Here is a 24,135-nt window from a genome sequence, read left to right as displayed (position 1 = left end):
CAGCTTAAATTTCAGATTTCATGTTGCCATCAAATTCTGTATTAGAAGTAATAAAATCAAAGTCTGTGTGTACCTGTCAGACCCATAGTCCCCATCTCGGCCTTCAAAGTGATAAGTACTCCATAAAACCCATCCGCACCAAACCCTGGCAGAAGAGAAAAAAATTAATTCATGGATATGAAATATAGGTAAAATGTCTGGCTCATGTAATGTACGTGTATCTATTAGCCAATCAGGCAATTTAGCACTAAAACATTCATAAACATTCTAAAATATTCATAATCACTTAAAGTGATAAAAATATAAACTTAAAGGCAATTTCTACAGAAAACAAGTTGCGTTAAACAATAAGGGACTGACACAAACACTCAAAATGTGCCAAATGATTCAAATTAGTTAATGTATTACGAAGTCAACCAAGTTTGAAATGTAATATTTCCAACACATGACGTTTGACTCGGACCAAATGTTCGACCGTAAAACTCCAGCCTTTGTCAAGGAATGACAAATCCACCACTTCAGTGATGCCATGTACGCAGATGACACAGCACGGAACTTAAGCAGTGGGATCATAGGTTGCAGAAAGTCTGTGGCGTGCCCGTCTTTGTTGAGGGTTGGTTGTAATTCACTGCATAATGTGACGTCGTTAATTGCTCATTTCTTGGAGTTGTGCAGTCGAAATTTGGCTAAATCCTCAAACTGGCTTCATGATAACTTCTACCAACACTTATGAACTTTCAAGATACTTACCAAATGTCATCGGTACAAGCCCACCAACCAGGAAAAACTGTGAATATGAAAAGAAGTTGATCGTCTGCCTGGGGTACTCCCAACCGCCACGGAAGGTCAAGTCGAGGGACTTGAAGAGCTCTTCAGTGTCCTTACTCAAGAGCAGGTCGATGGCTTCATTGACAAGGTCTGCAAGCAGCTCCTTTAGGCTCTTCATCAGGTTGAATGCGAGGATTGGGTCGATGTTGTTTAAGTCCAACGTCTTACGGATGTCCAGGAATGTCATGTTCAGGACAGGGTTCGTGGCTGTTGCAGACCTCTTCACAAGGCTGTGATGCAGGTGCATAGCTTCCTGTTGCTTTCTGTAGGCTGCTAACTCTTTGTACTTCCCAGTAGGAGGAGCGACTTGGACTGCTGTTGTTGTTGGGCCTGGTATTCGTCTAGCGACTTTCACCTTGTAGCGAAGAGAAGAAGCCCTGGCCGTGTCGCCGACCAGTTTCTCCTCTCGACAAGCAAACAGAGGGATGACAGCGTCTTTTAGAATCTCGACTTTGTGGCAGTGCCGTTCGGATGATTCGTGGTCGCATACATGTAGCTTGAAATCCACCACAACTCTGTGCCCGTCAGGGTTCATGGCGGCATACAAGACTTGAATCGCTTCTCCGATTTTCTCTTTCTGTGAGAACCTCTTGTGTGCCTTTGGTATGGTCTCGGTGAATGACCAGTTGCCGACCCGGATGGTCAGGTGCCGTCCACATGTCTCCATGTCCAGGCTGACGTGACTCATGAGATCTGTGTGATCCGGATCCAGGTGGACACAGCAGGAGATCCCGCGGCAGTTACGGTAGGGTAGACACTGCTTTTGCTGGTGCCACATCTGGGGTAAACCCGGGCAGTCCGGTGCTTTGGGGTCGTAGTGTACATGTAGCATGTGCTTGCACTGTTGGGCCTGGATCTCCAAACCGTTGTCCAGGGTGTGAATCATGAGAGGAACGAACTGTGGAGTTTTCACCAAACTCAAACCTTCTTCGGTGGCCTGGACGTCCCTTCTCCTCCGAGTGCAGTACGGAGGCCTGGGGATGGCGAGTTCGTCCAAGATGGGGACGTTCACAGCACAGATGTTGTTCACACACATGAGAAGGTTCAGGGTCGTGACGAAGGTCTGATCAGGACCGCGTAGAATGCTGTACTGTAACTTGATGTGGTCTCCAAAGTCGAGGATTTCAAAGGGTCCCTCTGAAATGTCATACGTGGAGCTGAAGTTCAGGTAGTGTTGTTCGTTTTCGAATCTGATTGTTGTTCCAACGTCAGGCAAACAGGGGTTGATCTTCAGGGAGACCAGGAAGACAGGTTCAACGACCTTGAGGTCAACGCTTGCCTGACATTGGATCCCCACGCAGTGTTCCAGAGCCACACACGTGACCATATTGTTGGATAGTTCAGCAATGTTCTCTGCTGCTGTTTTCAAGATGCAGGTGCTTCCAGCAGTGAAGGTTGGCATCGTCAGTTCCTCTTCCCACGTGCTTGGTTGTCGTAGAATCGCCGCATCTAGTCCAAGCTGCGACCCAGTGAACGAAAGATAGTCTGTATCTGGCAAAGATGCTGGAAAGTCCTTTACCTTTGACAGGACATTTGCGAAAGTCGACGCATCCGACTGCTCAATAGCCTTGTTGGGTAGGCTGACGTTCTTCAAAATGCTGTGGATAACCAGGTGGTTGTCTGTGGTGAAGTGGAGGTCAAGGTTCACGCTGATGAGTTCACCAAACTCCAGTGGACGGGCAGTCCACTTCAGCTCGATACTGCTGCTAATGCGCCGGGTTTGTATGGCTCCGTTTGCCACTTCGAAGAGGTCTGCGGTGAACTGTTGCCCACCAAAACTGTACCGGACGGTGAAGGCGTTTGGGTCGAGAGAAAATGATATGCCAAAAGAGTATGTCTTCACTGCATAGTCCAGCTTTACACAGCCCTGGACTCCAAGGCATTGGTCAGACGGCTGAAGGAACACCGTGTCATCTTGTTTCAAGGAAAGGTCTGGGCAGGATCTTGCCGTGAGGGATGCGGTGTCACATTCGTCTTGCTCCAGGTAGTCGTACATGTTGTAGTGGCGGAAGACAGCCTTTGTCACAGTGCCCACGATTGGTCCAGCAGGGTCATAGTGGACGGATTGGAGGAACTTTGCCACAGTTTCTGGCCAGGCTGAAATATAGAAAAAACATCAGAATATACAAGATGTACTAGTTGCGAGTGTTTCAGCTTATGGTGCAATCACAATCATTGTAAGCCATTGTAAGATTTTGATGCCGCATTATCTTCAAGCAGGCTGTAACATAACAGACCACTGACAAGGATCTAATAAAGTCTTTTCTGTAACAAATCAGCTGATTTTTTTTTTAAATTTAGAACACATGCTCACCTTTTCCAAAATGCATTCAGTTTGCAATCGCATGAGGCATGTAATTGGACCCTTATATCCAGAAAGAATTGGTCATAATAACTATCTTTTTCCCGAAAACATTGACATTGACAATCAAAAATACAGTACATAAATCTTTTCGTTTAAAAATGCTAAAGATGTGGAGAAATTTTACACCAACCTGTTATAGAGAAGGACCCAGTGTAAGGGCAGAAGTTTATGGCTTCTCCCACTTGTTGACCCGTGAGGGAAAGGTTCCAGACCTGTACGCAGGCCAGGTTCCCACTGAAGGCGAACCCGTTCCCCTCGGCATCTTCCGCATACCCCGCCCTCGCAGACGTGTCTGTGGCCAGCCTTCCAGGTGGATGTTGTACCTCCACGACTACTTCTCCGTCCACCCACAGGTGCCCTGTTGCCGTGACGTTGTCGTAGGACACGCCGACGAAGTTCCACTCTCCTGCCTTCACTGCGTCTTCTTCGGATTGGAACATCACGTCTTCTACCCCGGTTTGTGTCTGCATCTGAAGATTTGCACTTAGACTCCCATTCGGTGAAAGCCAAAGGTATAAACCATGGACATCAGGACCGACACTGCCTCCCCTGTAGTCGAAAATCGGTGCAGACTGGTCGAGTGTACTCGGGCGAATGGCGACCAGTATGGTTATGGATGATCTTGACTCAAGTTTGCCGTAGTTGGGGAAATCTATGTGTGAGCGAGAGTCTGCGGTATCTTGTATGGTCTGTGATCCGCCGTCTTCATTGTTGAGTCCCGTACCAGGACTAGTTCCATGAAGGACAGCGTTGTCTCCTGTCTTTGTTACATCCATTCCACCCAGTTGTGTGTTTAGAGGATAGAAGGCAATTGGTTTCACAGAAATACCTGAAAGAAAAACGGCAAAAGGTTTGTTCATATAATATGCATAGGGTTAATTTGTTTTATCATATACATCATACCTAGATTGATAATGGATAGTCCGATATACAGTCATGTACTGTCTGAAATTACTAGAAGCACATATTGGAAAAACCTTTACTGGGTTATTGCCCATAAGTCTAAACAATTATAAATGTATACCTTGGATCTTAAATGGTACACCAGGATCAAGTGCCTCCTCTGGCATGAGGATGTTGTCAAGGAGGATGAACTCTTCTTCTTCTCCTTCCCCGGAGTTAAAGATGACCTTCAAGTTTGTATTGTACTGTTGGTCGTCTGTCAAGCTCTCAATGTTGTACCTACAAGAAGAAAACACACGTGCATTAAACCACGTAATATACATTTGGGTACAATATACAGGTTTGAAATCAATCATTACCTTTGCTAAATCTCTACAAGAATTGGTCAACTAGTTAAAATGCCTTTTAAGTTATTAATTGTAGAGTAAGAAAGCAACTTTTCTGACATGGGGGTGCATTAGAAAAATGCAAAGTTAAAACCACTATATGTCATTTTACAGTACATATGCACAAGAAAATTGTTACCCAAGTAGCTATCATACATTTCAAGTATAGCATCCACTAGTTTTTGTCAGTGATTACTAATAAATTAAATGTTTGAAACGTCGATCCAGTTGCTTAGGTAATAATTTCCTTGTGTATCAATCAATCTGGATGTCCATGGGCCTACAGAACAGATATTTACACTCAGTAAATTCTTAAACTTTGGCTAAATGTTCTATGCAAATATCTTTACCTTATCCTGAAGACATCACCGATAGTTTCCTCTCTCTCCTCAGTCATTGGCAGCAACAAACTGTTGGTGAATTCATAGCTGCCCAGTCCAACTGTCAGCTTATAGTCATTCACATCAATCTGGTATGATACTCTGAAGGACCTACGTCCGGTCTGAAAACCACATCAAAAAATTATGTCAATTTTATTTCTGTTTTATATCATTATGCTATAAAAGCTTCAAGGTTGTATCTAGAAACATAATTCATCAGCAACCATACTCAAGCATGGATTGTGGATAATCGGCGCTTATCCAGAGACATGCTGGATCTATGTTGGATATCCAGAACCGTGCTTAATCTTTACCCAAACCCATCTAGGCATAGAGCTAGCTAGGTATGGTTCTGTGTATATATACAATAGTAAGCCAGCAGCACTTTTTTTGTATACATGGTCAGGAAGATTACGACTTCAATGTTTTCCATATTTGAACCATACTTATAGCTTTAATACTATTTGTACTAACTGTAACTACATTTAATTTTGCTGCATATAACTTTTACCGCATAGTGAATGCTAAGTTTCAGTGTCTCAACCTCAGTGTCATTGACATTGACAATAGTAGAAAAACAATGGAAAACAGAACATATGTTCAACTGCAAAAACATCACATCAAAATACAATCTACAGTACCTTGAAGTCCACAGACAGACAGCATTCGACACTGCTGCATTGGTCAGTGTAGCTGCAGGTTAGGTTTCCTGGTTCACTCGGGAGGGTGCCGTTCTGTTCTACACAAGTATCAGGGACTGTTGTCTGCACACTGTGGCTACAGTCATCCGCAGTGTACAGGTCTGATACACCTAAGAAGCGGTATACTGCTTGTTTCTTCAGTTCGTTTCCGTTTTCCCCAAGGAAACTGTCTGCAGTGCCTGAAATACAAAGGGAATACCATGAATGAAATGTCTAATAAGAGAACGTCCTTTATTTAATGGAATATACTGTAAATGGTGTAATTCCAGGTTTGTTCATGGTGCTTTTATCTTCATAGTTTCACGGTCACTTCTGTATCATGAAATTATCATTGCCTCCATGACATGTCATGTACATACTAGCCATTTACAGGTGGTCATCACCATGCATAAGATTTACGAAAGCACTGAACATGTCATGGAGGTATGAGATCGCCGAAGTCTAGTTACAGGTAAACGTTGAACAAACACATCTTGAAAGCCTTTTCAGTGCATTTTCTGAATTTCAAGAATAGGCTTAATGAATCTAATATAGTGTAGAGTTTTAAAGGACTTCTAAAGATTGCAAGGGACAGATTCTAGAGATTTCATAAACTACCTGGAAGCACATATGGAGAATCCACCAATGGATGAGCAGAGGTAGCTTCAATGGTGAGAGGCATGTTGGGTTCCCTGGTTCCATCAATGCTGACATCCAGTTCCATGGTAAATTTCATAGCGTTACGCAATCCTCCAGCAGGGTAGTCCACATTGTACCTAGCGGCAAAAGAGTCTTTGTTATTATTATGATCAGTTATGAGTTGAATTATGAATAATTAGTATGATCAGTTATTATTATGATTATGATTATTGTTATTATCATGACTATTATCATTATGATCAGTTATTATTATGATCAGTTATGAGTTGAATTATGAAAAATTATTATGATCAGTGTTATGATTATGATTATTATTGTTATAATTATGATCAGGCGTTATTATTGTGTAAGGGATGGTTCATTGAATTGCATGACTTGTATGTTTTGAAAAGAGTCTTTGTGAGACAAAAATTGCAACTGTAGCTACGTATACCTACATCTTTACTTGTGTGTCAATTCCAAATATCTAGTCTTTCATATCATTCACATTTGTACAATGGAGATCAAAAAGAGTATCAAATGTGGCTTTTGTGTTGACCAATACTACGTGTAACACTGGGATAAAATTACGATGTCACCAATGAGCACAAAGGACACTGGCAACAACAGCCAATCAGCACTAAGGACAGGAGTAACAACAACCAATCAGCACTATAGGGAGAATGTTCCACTCATCAGTATCGATAGGGTGGTAATAACGAATCAGGACTAAGGACAGGGGTTATACAGTCACCAATACAAGCACCAAGAATAGGGTTAACAGTAACCAATGAGCGACAAGGACAGGGGCAACAATAACAAATCAGCACGAAGGAAAGCGGCGGCAAGTTCTAATCAGCAGTAAGCACCAAGAATAGGGTTAACAGTAACCAATGAGTGACAAGGACAGGGACAACAATAACAAATCAGCACGAAGGAAAGCGGTGGCAAGTTCTAATCAGCAGTAAGGATGCTAATAACCAATCAGGGCTAAGGAAAGGGGCAACAATAACCAATGAGCACTAAGAATAAGCAGTTTTACTTACTTGACAGTGATTGGGCCAACGGTGTCAGTCTGCTCCTCCCCCCATGGGTACAGGAATGGCTCGTAGTCATGTCTTCTGTTTCCTACAACTGCTTCCACTCTGTATGTCTCTGGGTCATACGTAACCCCCATCCTAAAACTCCAGGTCTTCACCTAAGAAAGGCAGATGGTTGTTAATGTCATTGCATCTTTTTATGGCACTCGGAAATATCCCATTGTACTACTTGCATAGGTAAAGGTTGAAAATGTATGTGATACAAAAATTCCTTAGTACTTATTGTTTGAGAACAGATTTGAATGATAACGTTTTTAAAAGGAAGATACACAAAATTACTTATTTATTGCAGTGCATTTACTGTGAAATGAAAACCTTCGTTGACCAACCTAACCCTCTTAAAATTGCTTAAAGATACAGTAACGTTCAATAGCAAGTGTACATCTCAATAAGGCAGTAATTTGATTCTCTATCTTTCATGGCGTTAGGCAGCAACAAGGTTTAAGTATGTGAAAACTATACCTTTAAGTCAATCTCCATACAACAGACAAATCCAAGACATCCTGGGTTAATCTCACAGTGAAGTCCAGGAATACTGCGAGTAAGAAGATTAAGAAAATAAGAAAAACTACAACTTCACGATTTGGTCAGACAGTTAAGATCTCATGATCAAACTGGTAATTAGCTCTAGCTCTTTCCTATAAGCAAAAATATTGAAAAGGCCATCCTAGTAAAGGACCATTCTAGTAGCAAGTCTTTCCAGTTGCATGCAATATGGTATTCAAGCCATGGTCTACTGTTCATTGTACTTGTTAAAACAGCAGGGGGAATTTTTCCAGTACAAGGAGCCTAGGAATACTGTACATAGCATCATTGTCTTATCTCTCATGATCTACGGATTCATCTTCATCTTCATCTTTGCCTGGGCTCTGAGGTGTTATGTGAGCCCCGGCTACACCCCTATATATAGCCCCTGTTGGGGCACTTTAGGGGGGGAGGCCCTGGCCTAAGGCGGGCAGAATTAGTATCTCTTTTTAGTGAGTTCACTTTTACAATTCTTTTTTATTTTACTTACTCGGGAAGGTTGATACTGGAACATTCAGATGGTCCAACCCCACTTGGTTGGAGGGAGCACTCTTCTCCTCCAAGTTGGTCCGTCATGTCCAGTTTACAAAAGACTGCATCATCTACATATTCATTCACAGTACCGGCCAACTCGGTGGCGAAGCCAGAAAGGCTGCCATCACCTGTAAAACAAAATATAAGAAGAATTAGATACCGCGAAATCTTTTTATTGGCAATGCCTCGGGGGCGTAGCCATTCATCTTTGCTGGGACTTTTTGGGACAATTTTGATTTTCACTGTCTTCAAGTTCACAGATCTGCGGCAAATGTTTTGGTATGATGTAAATATTTCGCACTTACTGAATGTGCATGCTGAGTCAATTTTAGGGTGACCTCCCTGTCAATCTAGCATCAAAATCATATTCCATGCTACCAAAGCAATTAAAATATTTAGCACTTACTGAATGTGCATGCTGAGTCAATTTTAGGGTGACCTCCCTGTCAATCTAGCGTCAAAATCATATTCCATGCTACCAAAGCAATTAAAATATTTAGCACTTACTGAATGTGCATGCTGAGTCAATTTAGGGTGACCTCCCTGTCAATCTAGCGTCAAAGTCACATCCCATGCAACCAAAGCAATTAGAAAAGAGACAAACCCATGACTCAAACCCACCCAAAACAATACCTCCGTACCTGAAAATAATGACTAACACAGATTCTTTTGTAAACAATACTGTTTTTTCTGACCTGGTAGTTGAAGTGCACTACATGTCTCTTTTGTACACTGTCGCTTGGTGACAATCTGGTCAGATAGAAGGTCCCATCCGTTCTGACACGTGTCATCCTTGCACTGGGCCACGAAGTAGCTCACTCTGTAGGCACTGCCTTCATCTGCCACAGTGTACCTAACACAGAAATGAAGAGCATCGTTACCATAATCATCTCTTTAGTAGTTAACCTAATATGGTGATTACACAAGACAGAATCATTGTACAGTCCCCATAAAGTAAATTTCTTGGCTGGCCAATGGTATTACAGCCTTATAATCAATTTAGAAAATGGAGGCCCTTGATTGGTCAGTCCCTTCAGGCTTTGTAAAGATGTCATACAATCTGGTCATTCACTACTGTAACACAAAAACATGGTGAATTACTCAATGCAATCATTCATTCATATCAGAACATAAAGTTAGAAGAAACATAAAATAGCTTTCATATGAGAGTTTATTACTTAATATGTATTGTAAATTATTATAACAAAAAGAACTTACTTGATGAAGAAAGCCTTCTCAATCCTGATTCGCTGCTCTTCTCCCCAGGGAAAGTCAAAGAAATTGTGGGTAAACGTCTGGCTGCCGATTCCGTGGGAAATGATGTACGTACACGGGTCGATGTCGAAGAAGACACTGAGATGTTTTGTGATAATCTGCAAGAGAAATTGTAATCGAAATTTATCATTCATCAACACATAAATCACAAAATGTTTTATGTCGTTCTAGGATTTTTGGCCACATTATCATCAAAATTCAATTAAATTCTATGTACTTCTTGACTTCTACTATTCTTCCTGAATTGTAAAACTTTTGCATTTGTCTCATTTTGCAGGAAAAGAGAAGGGAAGGTTCACACAGCATTTCAATTTATACTTAATGGTTACAATATATCTATAGTACAATAGTTGTACAAGGGCATGATATTTGCAGTGTTATGGATTTGTGGTGGACAGATCACTGTCAAAACAAAAGAAAAGATAAAACAAACGATTCAAGATCTTTGGTTGCTCCCGAAGTCAATTTTTTATCCTCTACACAAATAGAGAAGATCCAACAAAATGTACCTTGTAATCAAATGCATGGCATACATCCCTGCCCAAAGTTAGGTACTCATTTTCACCTGGTTTAAGTGCAGGTGTAAAGTTCTCCATAGAACAATGCTGCCAGGGACTTGGACCCAGGACCCTTAGCTTCTAAGTCAACAACCCTAACCACAAGACCACATTGTCACCTTGTTGTATTTCTTCTTCTTCTTCTTCTTCTTACTCTCTAACAACCCCTACTGGGGTATCACTGAGAGGGGGGGTGGGTGCGACGGACTATGGCTGCGCGGCCAGGAGCCCGGCCTTAAAGTCCTCCACTGTCTGGGCTTTTACTAACTGTCCCGGCAGCTTATTCCACTCATTTATTGTTCTTGGAAAAAAAGAAAATCTAAAACAGTCTGTTTTGGCAGATATTGCTTGTATTTTTTCTAGATCTTACCTTGTAGTCAAATTCATGGCAGCAGGTGATCCCAGTACAGCTGTTCTCCGCCCCACAGTCTGTCCCTTCTGAGTGGGAAGATGTCCACCGACAGTTGTCTGCCTGTGCTGTACAGGACTCAGTCATCATGTAGGGGATTCCCTGACACCGGTACACGTTTGCAAGGGCTTCTTCTGCCGCTGCGTCTGTGGTGCCGGCTCCGAAACTGTTCAGGTAGGCTGTTACACTCAGACCTGGGTTGGAATCTGTAATAAGGCAATGTTACAATTTGTACAAAGATTTGAGCCGAAGTGGTATCTATCATCATTTCAAAATAATATAACCCGAATCATTACAGTGGCTCACAATGAGCCTTGGTTAGTTATGAAGTAAATAAAAAAAGGAAAATTTCAAAGTTTCAATTTTCATTAAAATTTACAGCCGTAAATGGGACACTGTAACACAATATTGTTTATCCTGAAATATGAAAATTAATGAAAATGAATTCATAGGGTTGCAAATGTAGCATCCAAAATTGTCTGCATACATCAGATAGTGGCTATTTTCAGTCCAATATTTAATCACTATAACCAATCAGCATCAAGGACTGAGGTGGCAATCACCAATCAGCATCAAGGAAAGTTGTGGCAATCATCAATCAGAACCAATGACATGGATAACAGTCACCAATCAGCACAGAGGACAGGAATTGAGAATTGAAGCAGTTGAAAATGTTGCAAATCTAGCACACGTAAGCTGCAAAGTTTCAACACTTACCGTCTAGTTCACAGCTTTCTTCAGAATCACACGTTGGTTTGGGGAAGACAGAGTTCTGCATCACATGACCACAGGACTGACAACTGTCAGGGTCAAGGCAGGTCATGACCTCAAGGTCAATCCTGTACTGCCTTGCCTCAAGGTCATTCGTTAGTGTGTACCTGGAAAATCCCATGAAGAAGATATTCTTTATTTATTCTTACATTAGGTTGAGCAAATGTACATTCTACATTATATATACAACAGTATCGTCCAAGTTTGTATGCTGTTTGTTTTTTGCTTCCTTTGAAACCAGCCAAGTTTAGCTAAAGACACTATCCAAAGATGTTTGTTTCTTTATTTCAAAGCTATTTAGTCCTACAGGCCAATCTTCCAGGGCTCATACAGAAATAAAAAAAAACACATCTACATCAGATGACATGGTAAAAGACTTGTTCAAGGTTGATAAAAACGGTACATTTTCTTGACTTACTTGAGCTGATACAGATTTCCAACCTCCCAGACATGCTCCACTTCCCACTCAAAGTCATACAGCTTGACGGTGTGGGTCATGGTGTGTAGGGCAAGGGTCAAGGTCATGTCACAGGGGTCAAAGCTGACAGCCACCTTGGACGACCTTGCTTGAACCTGAAGGTCACACTCCACGCAGGTCTCAATCCCTGTACAGGAGTCGTGGAGGGAATACTGGTACGTGTCGGGGAGGTTCAAGGTGCTGAGGTCAAGGTCACATGAAGGTGATGATGCAGGGACCACGCAGGTGTCCTGAGGGTTGAAGTCCTCGGGAAGACCCCAGTATCTGTAGGCAGGCTGGAGGGCGGCATCGCCAAGGTTGTCGCTGTACTGTGTGATAAGATCCTGAATGGTTCCAGCTCCTGTAAAAATAGCAGAGTTTGCATGACTTATACTTTGAAATAAATCAGTATAAGCAATCAGGATCAAGGACAAGGATAGCATTCACCAATCAGCACCAAGGACAGAGAGAGCATTCACCAATCAGCACCAGGGACAGGGATACCATGCACCAATCAGCACCAAGGACAAGAATAACATTCACCAATCAGCACCAAGGACAGGGGGGGCAACACCAATCATAGAAGTTCTACATGAGGATACTTTTAGCCATGGCATAACATAGCAAACATTGCATGCACTTCGAACAAGTTTTACTAGGGGGCATACCTGGGAGGACAGGTGTCTCCTGAACACAGGCTGGTTCAGGAAAGCCCACTTGTGATAGGATGACCACTGGTGTAGTACACGTGTCCACACACGTTGCTACAGAGAAGTTGAGGTAATAGGTCTTAGCTGGCTTGTCGTAGCTGATTGTGTACGTGAGGCGAAGCTTATCATTGACACCAACATTCTGTGTCTGTTCAGTTCCTATAGAGGCAAAGGTAAGAAAATGTATAATGTTAACCTTCACATGGGTAACCAACAAACTGTTATTTGTTACTCCAACACATCCGTATACACGTAAATGGTGGCCAGCCCCTACAGTATTGCTGCATAACCAGACACCACGGGGTGTCTGCTACAGCACCAGTTACCATGTCTAGTCCAGGTTATGGACCATATGTGCACGTGCTTGGAGAAGAAAACTACTTTGTGTTTGTAACTTACCCCAGGTGTAACTGTAGAGATCCAGGCCAGTAAAGTCTGTACCACCAATTCGGGCCGACAACGTTAACTTGCAGGGGTCAAAGTGCAAAGCTGCAGTGGTCCTGAACGTGCCAACCTAAAAACGAAGACAATTTATCATCAACTTTGTTAAATTTTTTACAAATTAGAATTTTTCTATATGTAAGGATGCTTTTCAGGGGCATGACACAAAAGAAATGAAAAAAGTGCATTTCGGTGCTACGTGATTCAGTTCACTAGGTTTGCTTCTATTAAATTTGCTCATCTGAATGAGAGTTTCCTTTTTATAATATGTATCTTATAACGGTATATTCTTACCCTTGAAAATGCTGAAGAAGCCGTTCTGTTTTGGTATGAGGAAAATATGGTTAAATATGGTCCAAACTATGTGTATATGATCATATTTTGAGCTAATTATAGTTAATATATACCTTTAGGTCAAAGTCCACGCAACAGCTCATTCCCATGCACAGATCATCGAACCTGCAGTCCACTGAGCTAGGCAATGTTGGAGGCTGTAACGTGCTTGGACAGGCTGGAACAGATGCAAAGTTTATAAAACCAGGATACATAGAGCTACATTTTGTCAATTTAATTGAGGTGTATTTGGTAACTCGAAACTTACAAAATCAGTTCTACAGTTTTCTTTTTGTTACTACCCTGACTACATCATGCATGTAGAAACATCTAGCTATTCCTCCATTGATTCCATAGATGTGACATACAACATAGGGTGCTTAAACTTTGCAAGTGCACTAACTTCGCACGATTTTTACTGATCATATTATGCACGTATAAAACTAGCGATGGAGCACCGTGAGTTCGAGCGCGTACGTGCAAAAGCGTGCGATGTTAGGGCAATAACACGTATAGTACATGTATTTGATGTAATAGTAAGTTATCACAAAATGGGACATACCATCTAGCCCGTGCCAGCCACCCTGATGACTACAGCTGTGTCCAGCGAAGGTGTCGGCCAGTCCCAGACCTCTCATCACATAGTCCTGTCCTGCCTTTCCTACCTGGCCACCTTGTAGGGCTAGGAAGGTATCAACTGTGTCTGGAGAAAGGATATGTAGTGGTTTAGAGCAGATGTGTGCGTGTCATAATGTGTGTGTGTGTGTCTTTGTGCTTGTGTTGCCGCGTTCATGTGTGTGTGTGAGCGTGTGTGTGTGTTTGTGTGTGTGTGTGTGATGAAAGTGTATTTCTCTCTCTCTCTCTTTCTCTCTCCCTCTCTCTCTCCCTCTCTGCGTTTGTGTGCATTTGACGTTTTGTAAGAACAATTATGTTATGGTATTGTGATTCTTGAATCCCAGTATTACTAAACACATCCATTCCTCAATACTGTTAGGTTTCTAACAAAAAAAAAAACTAATCTGAAACCAATTTATTTCATAATTTTATCACCAAAGATCAAACCTTCCAAACTCACAACTTCTTGTTTAACACACAACTGTGTTTATATTTTGTTATTATTTATGTCAGTTCAAATATTTGTTTACTGTTTTGTTACTTCCATTTTTCATTGATTGGACAAGTACACCAATTATTACTCTCAGTTCAGACATATTGTTTCTATTATTTGACCTCTGACCTCCAATACACTTATTTCTCTATGCTGATTTTGTTTCAAGTTTGTTATAATTTCAGCATTGTATGTCTTATGTATTATCATTATTGCTACAAGTAATTATTATTATTATTATTATTTTAAGTTGCTGGACTCCAGGAAGAATAGTAACAAACAAACAAACAAACAAACAAACACAACTCACCCGGAATGCTGACAGCTGCACAGTCAGTCTTGTACGGAACTTTAGTGTTGTGCATGATTGGGATGTTTAGTGCAGAGCTTGTCCCACAGGACAGTCTGAAGGAGGAGCTGATCTGGAAAACATTTTCGCTGTCCAGCTTCTGGATACTGTAGGTGAAGGATAGGACTGAAGCAATGGCGATGGTCTCAGTTTGACCTGTAATGACGATAGATGTAAATTAATATCCTAATTTGAAGAACTTTCTAATGTTTTTTGCATTTGAAATAAATTAAAAAAAATAATAAAATAAATATTTTTCTAATAAATGGTCATAGATAGGATGATGAAAATTACAATCAATTACAGATGCATAAAGTTATGAATGCTCATGATAAAAACTTACAAATCAAGTCAAGTTTTGTTGCACAACGATTGCATCAGGTACAATGTAAGGCAAGTTGTTTTATAAGACTATTAACCACTTAAAATTGTATAAGAATACCACTTAATTAAATACAATCTACACATCAATCTAGCTATACAACTTTGGTAGAATCCAGAGTACAAATTGTAAGACAGAGCGTTCTATTACCTTATAAGACTTAGTAAGTCACAAGTTACTTAGATATAATGTACTGCTTAATTTAATGCATTCAGAACAAGGCTTAATTTGCTCCGCCCCTGAGGCAATGCCAAAAACCAAGGCACGAATACACAGAAGTAAGACACAATCTTTTCAAAGCTTGCCATCAGAGTTATTTATCCCCAATATGCATGCAGCAACTTTTAGTACATTATGGAAGTCAATTAGATACCGATTACGAGTCAAACCACTAAATTTGAAATAACTGCCAACCGGGTTGTTCGGAAACCCACCCCAAGTGTACTGGTACAAGTTGAACTCTGATGTCCACTTTCCCATCCCCACAGACATGCTGTAGGTGCAGGGGTCGAAGGTCACGTGGAAGTTCGGCTTGACCGTCCTGATGGAGCAGAGGTCAAGGGTCATGCAGCAGGTCACAGAGTAGCAGCCATCACTGGCGGCACAGCCAACTCCAGTAGGAAGGGTCGGTAACACGGCAGCTGGGCAATCTGGGAACATAGTGTTGATATTTAATGTAGGTCTGTATTTGCCTGATTTTCTTTTATTTAAACTTCATTATCATTCACAATACAACAATATAAAAAATATAGCAGATACATAATTGTAAATAATGATACATAAGAAAAAATATGGATTTTTCAACATGAAAGGTGTTACAGAGATGATTATCATTCTAAAATTGCCATTGTTTGTTGTGTTCATCTATTTCCGTAGTCTTCATTAGCCTGTTTTTGAAAAGTCTATCTGATATGTATAGTCTATGTGTAGCCAAATTTGTACATCATGGCCCTTCCTATCTTATTTCAGTTTCAGTTTTATTCAGATCCACAATTAGCCTCATAAGAGGCTATTCTTCCTGTGGTCTACACATTCATATTTACATACATATATTACAAACGTACAAAACATTACAAAATTAACAGTACATGGCAAACTTTACACAATTCACTATTTACAATCATATGATACAATATTATGATATCAATATGTATCTAGCCCCTATTGTCATTGCCATTATGAAGGATAAAGAAGACTACACTTACTGTTATCCCCTGTCCATCCGGTGGTGGACCCTGTACAGTCTGTAGCTCCAGTGAACACCTGTACCAGTCCCATGATTCTGTCTGCTGCCTCCACAAACACACCGGGCAGTACCGCTGGTGCTCGCACTCTAGCGGCCGCCTGCTTCATCTGTGTGATGGCGGTGCTAACAGATCCTGTACAGGGGGCAAGGTAACCTTCAGTTATTGACTCATAGACTGACTTATTCCTTGACTGGAATGGCACGGACTATGAATATGCTTTATGATTTTGACTATTTGTTTTGGTTGACATGTCTTGTTTCTTATGATTGATTACTTGTACTCTTTGTTCATATTATCTATTATCTCTATCTTATCATTTGATTACAATTATGTTAATTTTGCCCTACACTGTACTTAATGTGATTTATGTCTATGTCCTTTGTAACTGTTCTGTTGGGCTACCTTGGAAATCAGTTGTCCATAACTGAAGATAGTATGTAACTACTGTTTTTAAGAGCAATAAATTAATTGACTAGCGACTGTTTTTGGTTCAAATCTTAAGCACTGGTCCCAATACTGTACCCTGTGGAAAATACTTTTTACATCTATTTCTGCACTTAGATTCCATCACACTTATCAACAAGAAAAGGGTCAAAGTTCAACCCAGTGGGAGTGGATAAGATCTTACAGTCTGGGCATGCACAATAGATAATTATAAACATCATACCAATACTTCAGAATCTGCAATTCTGGAAATTATAATTAGTGACAATCATTAATATAACGAGGAACAGAGATCTTTGCTTGTAGTTTAATAGTTTGCAAGGACAGGAATTTTAGCTATAAGTCTAGATAAGATACAATATGTAAAAGTACTACATCCTCATAGGTACTGTAGATTATCTTCACGTTTTCTCTGGTATGTACAGAAGGAGGGAAAATAAGTTTTTGCAGTGTTTCAAGGTCAGGGTTGAAACAATTCATAATCATGTCATGCCGTACTAATTTGAAACATTTTGAAAGATTATAACTTTGTGGTGAAGTGGTTACCGCACACAAAAAAAAACACCACAAAAGTGTCAAGATCTACAGTAAGCTTACACACCTGTAGTTGGTGTCCACGTGTCTTGTTTGTAGCAGGTGGGTTGGGGAACTTTAGTTTTCTGCAGGAAGGTGTTGTTCGTACAGGTTGCAGCATCCTTGCAGAACCTCAAGGAGAAGTCAAAGACAAAGTTGTCTCCCTCCTTTCCGATTGCAAAGGTCAAGTTGAAGACCGTCCCAAACTTCACAGTCTTGGTTTCACCTGAATGAGAGAAATGTTAACTTTTATATCCACACGCTCATTCACTCAATATTATGTTATCTTTAAAGAATGAAGAAGTCAATTTTTCAACTTTGCTAAATACAGTAAGTAGGAGCATTATTACCGTTGGGGAATTATCATTAGATAGCTTCAAACAATGTTTAGAGTTATATGTTCAAGGGTTACATGTTACGTCGAAGGGCAGATATACCGGCTATACAGATACAATATTACATTGAAGGTATCTTTTTTCTATAACAATCATAGAGTGAAACTCATTGTGTCGAAGTACATTAGAAAAATCTTCACTTAAAGCAGCGTTTAGAGTTAAATGTGAATAAAGCTTCTTTCGATCAAAAAGACAGACGGTCGCTGTCCATGGTACTGAAATAAAGGCTATTCTGTTTGTAGGTTTACGAGCACAGAAAACTGAAAGGCAGCGTTTCTTATCATGAAATTACAGAGAGAATATGTCTACACAGTTTCAATTTTTATCTTCACACATTTTATTTCAATAATCAAGAAGATTATACGATGAATCAAGACTTGAAAAGAAAATGTGCAGGGTTGGAAGGTCGCTACCAGTTTTTTTTAATCTCCCTCTTATTGACCTCAAATTCAGCTATCGGCCAGATTCTGGGACCTTCGAGTTCACCCATTTCCTGTGTCTGCCCTTTTGACATGATATTCTGTCAATCTTCTCCCACTTGTCTACATATGGCCACACAGACTTGATTTTATAGATGACATCCTTTGAAGACCACCAAACTAGTGTGCGCGGGCGAAAAAAAAGAAAAATCCGGCCAAAAATAAAAATGCTACTAAACCACAGGAATACAAAACTGGTATTGTGAATTTGGCACATTACATAGCGACGTATACGACAGGCCGGCACATGCTGGCTTTTTTGGAATTTATGAATCGGCACTGTACGTATGTACTGTCAGGTCTTGAGTCGTGGAGCTTCGGTAGCCTGGGTGCCGTCCTCCAGAGTTACCACCGGCTTCGTTGTCACTTACCACCATGGACTACCCAGGCCTAAAGCCAGGCCAGAGCCTCGGAAGACGTGATCTTTTTTTTTATTTTTGAGATCAGGTGAAAATCAATGCGCGTGCGGATGTCATCCATAAAATTAAGTCAGTGTAGCCTAAGTAAACTCACTAAATGACTGTGTTATCCTGACTTACCCCAGGTGTAGTTCCATGTGTTCGATGGCAGCACAGAGTAAGTGACGGTTTTCAAACCGACCCCAATGGTTAGCCGGTAGTCGCACGGGTCGAAGTCCATCCACGTCTTGGACTGGAAGGACTCCAGACTCAGGTCGAACTCCCTGTAACAGGTGACACCTGTGCAGGTGGGGCTGGTGACCTCACATACCACACCTGTAGCCAGCTCATGCCAGGCAACATCTGGGCAGGCTGTAATGAGATTGTACCCATGTTAGTAAATAGAAGATATCAGATATATGATTTGTGAAACCATTTTTACAGTTGCTTGTTGTCTATGCTAAATGCTTTCTAATTTGATGCTTTCTGCACCTGAGCCTTATAGTTCACAGTCCCCCAGTCACCTGTGTGGCCTCTGTGTTGCTTCCTTTTGTTATTGTATTGGAACTGTGGAGAGATTGTATGATGTAACTCAATCGGGTATTACACCACTTCTTGAATTCCTCCATATAACACACTGTGTTGGGTGACCTTCAGACGAGATATTCCTATCAATCAACTGCAAAAATCACATCCCACCCAACATGCAACCCAAAGCTATTAGCACAAGTACCAAAACAATACTACTGTACACGTACGCGGAATTAGTCATCAACTTTACACAGTGGACAGCTTTTAAACATGTCTGACCTTTTTAGCTGTAGTTCTGCCCGTCAAACTTTCCACCCATATGTTGTCAACCTACTCCGTGGACAAAAAGAGACCGCGGCAACCCAAAGCAATACTTTCATACCCAGAAGAAACTACATTGTGATTATTCCTACTCACCAGCTAGAGGGACATCTATCCAGCCCATGAATAGGACAGAGCTGACGGGGGGCAGGTGGCTTATGCCCTCTTGTATCACATCGCTGATTTGAAGAGCGCTGAAAAGCCCAGCCATGGTTGTACTGGTCACCTGTGTGGCCTCTGTGATGCCCACGGCTTGAATATAGTCAGCAGCTGTCCTTACACCATCTGTCAATGAATAGAAACCCATTAAGCTTGTCAGTAATCGTTTAAACCAACTTATATTGTTGTAAAGCCATGTTTAACATGCAGCCATCTACCATAACTACAGGTAGCATATCAAAGGTAAGTTCCCCATCAAATGGCACCTTGAAATAAAAGTACTACAGTAACTACAGGTAGGACATTGTATGTAATATTGTAACTGATACATAATTTGAGATAATTGTGTTCTCGTCACAATAGCACCACTGGCCTATACATGTATAACACATAGCAGTGATAAGCAGCACTGAAGAAGATGTCTGATAAGCATTGAAATGTAAGCAGGTGAAAAACATTTATTAGTGGTTGTGTAAAAAATAAATGAAAACTTCAACATGCAGAACTTACTGTTGCTGTTTGTATTATACATATGCCAGACTGATTGCACTAAATGGGGGAATCGACTTGATCTGTAGACTACGCATCACTTACCTAAGAACGTCAGGGTGGCTTGAGGATCACAGAAGAGCTGTGGTATCTTGCTGTCCTTCAGTAGTGGGTACACGGCCTCTACGTCACCGTCGATGACCAGCGCTATCTCCACAGTTACCAGGAACTTCTTCTCCGCATCATTCTTCTTGATGTAGTAGTAGATCTTGAAAGCGTCACCAATGGGGATTTCTTCTCTTTTCCCTGAGAATAAGTAGTGATGCAGAGTATCAGTTTCTGTTATTCCTAACTTATAGGTATTATTATCAATTACAAGGGGAAAAATAATATAGGTAGCAAAATATATATTTTTTTGGATGAACGGATAAGAATAATGAAGAGTTTGACAAAAAGTTTGTGAAATATTGTGTTTGGCTTTCATTTTGATTTTATTGGACTAATCATAATAAGCTTTTTGTACAATCATACGTAATTCAATTGTAGGTCGTTAATCATGCAAACAAGGTTTTGATTTAAATTATACATGTCCATATTGATCACTTCCTAAGTGTCACTTTACATTGAATGTAACTAGCATACGGAACTAGCATGTAACCACATAACACAGACAGATAACTTTTAAAAAAACTATCAGAGGCAGCGATAAACAACAGTAATAAAATGTCTTACCCCACTCGTAGATAAACAACATCTTGCGGATGACCCTCTTCCCAAGGGTCAAAGACAAGGTGTAGTTACACATGTCCAGGACGGCGGAGGCCTTGAGGGTGATGTTGACCAGTTTCAAGTTCATGTCCAGACAGCAGGTCAGTCCCAGGCAGTTGGACTGGACAGTGCAGGTCATAGTGGAGGGCAGGGTAGGGGCATTCATGTCTGTACATTCTGTTATGGGTAAAAAAAATGAAGTTAACCAGACAGTAGATGTATTTCCTCTATTATAATTGCTTTTAAGTTACTTTACTTTGATCCCTTACATGTACATGCAATTAACCTTCGGGAATGATTTGGCAAAAAATATTATATCAGTGTACAACTCTCGTAACTAACATTTATACCTGGCATTTGATATCAACTTTTTTAATATATATATTATATATTAAGTCATACTGTGTTTTTATTTTTGCATGCAGTGACCTCTCCAATGCAAATTCATCACAATGTGAACAATTGCCTATGTACCATATTACTATAATTGCACGGCAAATTTATTAGCCTAAACTTAGCCTTAACCAAAAAAAAACACTGTGAAAGTAAATAGCTTTTGCAGAACACCTGATTGAATGACACAACTGTATAATGTCATTATATCATAATATCATACAAATGCGATATACGTTTGTCTCAACATTCAAACATTAGTAACTGTTTAGTGCCTACAAACTTACTATCAAGTCCTGGTCATTAATTACTTGTAGTAGTTATCCCTAAATGACTTACTGTCGAGCCCTGACCAGCCACTCTGCAGTACCACAGGTCTCTGACAGGTGTGATCCTCCACGATGTCATCTATGCCCAGGATCTGCAGCAGGGCGTTTTTACTGGTCTCAGCCAGAACCTGGCCCACCACGTACCCCTGCTCCTGCACGTACGTCTGCAGGCCACTTACCGACAAATCTGGCAATAAAAGTCATTATTTAGCACTAGAAAGGTAAGGTAACATTTGTAAGGCAAATAAATAATGATTACTATGATAATCACATAGCTCAACAGACTAAGGTCCTCAGTTTATTCTTATTTAAACACATTATATTAAAACAGAACATTGTGACCGGCCCCTTCAACTCTGTCCTGCCACTTGCTACATAATGTAATTCAACACCACAGCTCCTACTGCATCAGTTTGAATTTGACCTTGCTGTCAGTCTGCGGGTACACGATTTCCCCCCTTATACACAAATGTTTTATCAAAGTGGCAAATACATGACGTATATGTACTGTACTCAAAATGTATAAGCTGGTGGATAAATGGTAAAGGAGGTTAGTTCTCAGAGAATGCTACTAAAACTTACCCGGTATAGTTGTGGACAAGTTGGTGTTACAGAACGGCTGTGGAATCTCCATGTTGCTGATCAGTGGATTGCTCTTGGAACACGTTCCTTCGATACACAGAGTCACGTTGAAGTTCACCACAAATACTCTCTTGACATCGTTCTTGCCGATAGAATAGCGCAGGTGGAAGGCATCTTCTCCCAGGACTTTTTCCTATATAAAAAACATTCAAGATGTGAGATAAATGATAAATGTTATATGAACCTCTAATTTATAGAATTCCAACATTCTTGGAACGCCTCCCTCTTTCTAACTTCACATTCCCAAGATCCCCCATACACACCTTCTAAAATCGGCATTCCATCTCAACTTCCCACAACCATTGTTAAGCATTACCAGGATCCCGCATTCAGACCCTCTAAATTCTCATCCCTCCTGCTATTCCTAAATCAACCATTAAGCATTGCCCAGAATCCCCCATGCAGATCCTCAAAAAATAGACCAATCCCATAGCCTAGCCATGTGACATCCGTCAAAAAGTTTATATGCAAACATTTCGTGGACATGCAACCAGCCACTCATTGGTCAAGCCTGTAGCTTGCCTTGCTATCATTGGTTGAAAAGCTGATTGTGATGGACAGTCAGGATAGATCTATTGTCAACCTACCTGCACTTTTCCCCATGGGTATGTGAACAAGGCCAGATGGTAGCTCCAGTTTCCAAGTCCAATGTTGAAGGTGTAATTACAGAAGTCCAGGTTGATGTAGGCCAAGGTCGCAATGTTGGTGTAGTTCAACAAGTTCATGTTCATGATGCAGTCCAGTCCCAAGCAGAAGGCATTGACCTGGCAGCTGAAACCCTGCGGGAGCCAGTCGAAGCTCGGAGCCAGGGAGCAGTTGCCTGTGGAATGGTACATACATTTGTATGAAAATTGTGTGATGTAGAAACTTCACAGTGGTTTTCAACATGTTTTTGTTGTTGAGTCTTGCTATGCCACCCCACGCACTTGCACAGCAGGTATCTAGAACCAGTTCCACCGGCCGGACCTTCATCCACAATGGAGCTCAGTTCTGGAACCAACTCCCTGACACCATTGTGGGTTACATCAACAACAGTGGCCTGCAGTCTTTCAAAGTTAGAGTCTATCGACACCTCCTTTATTGTAAATGAGAACGCTTGGAGCCACTGATTGCCCACTTAACTGTATTCTTACCATGTGACTGTATGTACAATCAGTGGGTATTGCTCACTATAGCACATTATATAAAAAAATTCCTAGACTACTCAAAACTCACTGTGTTATCATCAATGTTGAATCCAAACCTTACCTGGCAGAGTCCTTTTAGGAAGTGTGATCACTTGCCCAGCAGGGTAGAAGATGTCTTGAAGTCCTGCGTTCTCAACGATGAGGTCCACCAGTCCTGACGCCACGTTCTCTCCTGCTTGTTGGATGAACCGGTCGATTGCTTGAAAGGAAAAGAATTTACATGTCAATTTCTATTTGTATTGAATCAGATATGAAAATTAATCTGCCTTAAACCTACTAACTGGTAGGCGTTTAAGTTTTTGTAACTTGTTAGCTACCTTAATCAGGAACTATATTAACTGTGTCACATTTTACTGCATTCTCACCACACCACCACCATACAATGTATACCAAGGAGTGGTTGGTAGGATTGATTTCACACTAACGACAACAGAAGTCAAAACTTTATTTGCTTACTCACTTAAACATTACTTCTCAACTTAAAACTGTCTGCAATCACTGTGACAGTAGTAAGGTCATCCTGCAACTATAAGGATGTTGCAGGGTGACTCTTCATATTTTTCCTCATCTGAATAGACTAGTATAGAGATGGAAGCATTCTGATTTATCTAAAATGTAACTGAATCAATGTTTATGATTAATTAAAGG

The 24,135-nt window shown here is 40.8% G+C and overlaps 1 protein-coding gene across 1 annotated transcript in view; it reads right to left on the bottom strand.

Annotated features, from left to right (window-relative positions):
- Nucleotides 1–24,135, bottom strand: part of LOC109476567 — a 99,239-nt gene that overhangs the window by 44,012 nt on the left and 31,092 nt on the right. Inside the window, exons 38-68 of the mRNA XM_019777552.1 lie at nt 23,549–23,686; nt 22,888–23,120; nt 22,241–22,433; nt 21,669–21,845; nt 20,901–21,113; nt 20,274–20,474; nt 19,617–19,805; nt 18,810–19,040; nt 17,425–17,622; nt 16,338–16,511; nt 15,567–15,782; nt 14,712–14,906; nt 13,856–13,996; nt 13,368–13,471; nt 12,919–13,033; nt 12,478–12,678; nt 11,771–12,170; nt 11,299–11,459; nt 10,543–10,787; nt 9,559–9,713; nt 9,036–9,193; nt 8,297–8,468; nt 7,744–7,816; nt 7,228–7,379; nt 6,161–6,318; nt 5,504–5,742; nt 4,833–4,984; nt 4,218–4,375; nt 3,324–4,022; nt 751–2,925; nt 74–145 (exon numbers count right to left, since the gene is read on the bottom strand). Of these exons, the coding sequence (XP_019633111.1) occupies nt 74–145; nt 751–2,925; nt 3,324–4,022; nt 4,218–4,375; nt 4,833–4,984; nt 5,504–5,742; nt 6,161–6,318; nt 7,228–7,379; nt 7,744–7,816; nt 8,297–8,468; nt 9,036–9,193; nt 9,559–9,713; nt 10,543–10,787; nt 11,299–11,459; nt 11,771–12,170; nt 12,478–12,678; nt 12,919–13,033; nt 13,368–13,471; nt 13,856–13,996; nt 14,712–14,906; nt 15,567–15,782; nt 16,338–16,511; nt 17,425–17,622; nt 18,810–19,040; nt 19,617–19,805; nt 20,274–20,474; nt 20,901–21,113; nt 21,669–21,845; nt 22,241–22,433; nt 22,888–23,120; nt 23,549–23,686 (8,088 nt within the window). The remainder of the gene's footprint in view (nt 1–73; nt 146–750; nt 2,926–3,323; nt 4,023–4,217; nt 4,376–4,832; nt 4,985–5,503; nt 5,743–6,160; nt 6,319–7,227; nt 7,380–7,743; nt 7,817–8,296; nt 8,469–9,035; nt 9,194–9,558; nt 9,714–10,542; nt 10,788–11,298; nt 11,460–11,770; nt 12,171–12,477; nt 12,679–12,918; nt 13,034–13,367; nt 13,472–13,855; nt 13,997–14,711; nt 14,907–15,566; nt 15,783–16,337; nt 16,512–17,424; nt 17,623–18,809; nt 19,041–19,616; nt 19,806–20,273; nt 20,475–20,900; nt 21,114–21,668; nt 21,846–22,240; nt 22,434–22,887; nt 23,121–23,548; nt 23,687–24,135) is intronic.

This window comes from Branchiostoma belcheri, unplaced genomic scaffold, assembly GCF_001625305.1.
Source record: "Branchiostoma belcheri isolate BF01 breed outbred unplaced genomic scaffold, Haploidv18h27 scaffold38, whole genome shotgun sequence".
In the NCBI taxonomy this organism is placed as follows: Eukaryota; Metazoa; Chordata; class Leptocardii; order Amphioxiformes; family Branchiostomatidae; genus Branchiostoma; species Branchiostoma belcheri.
Note: the sequence above shows the minus strand (reverse complement) of the source record. Positions and strands in the feature narration are given on the sequence as shown.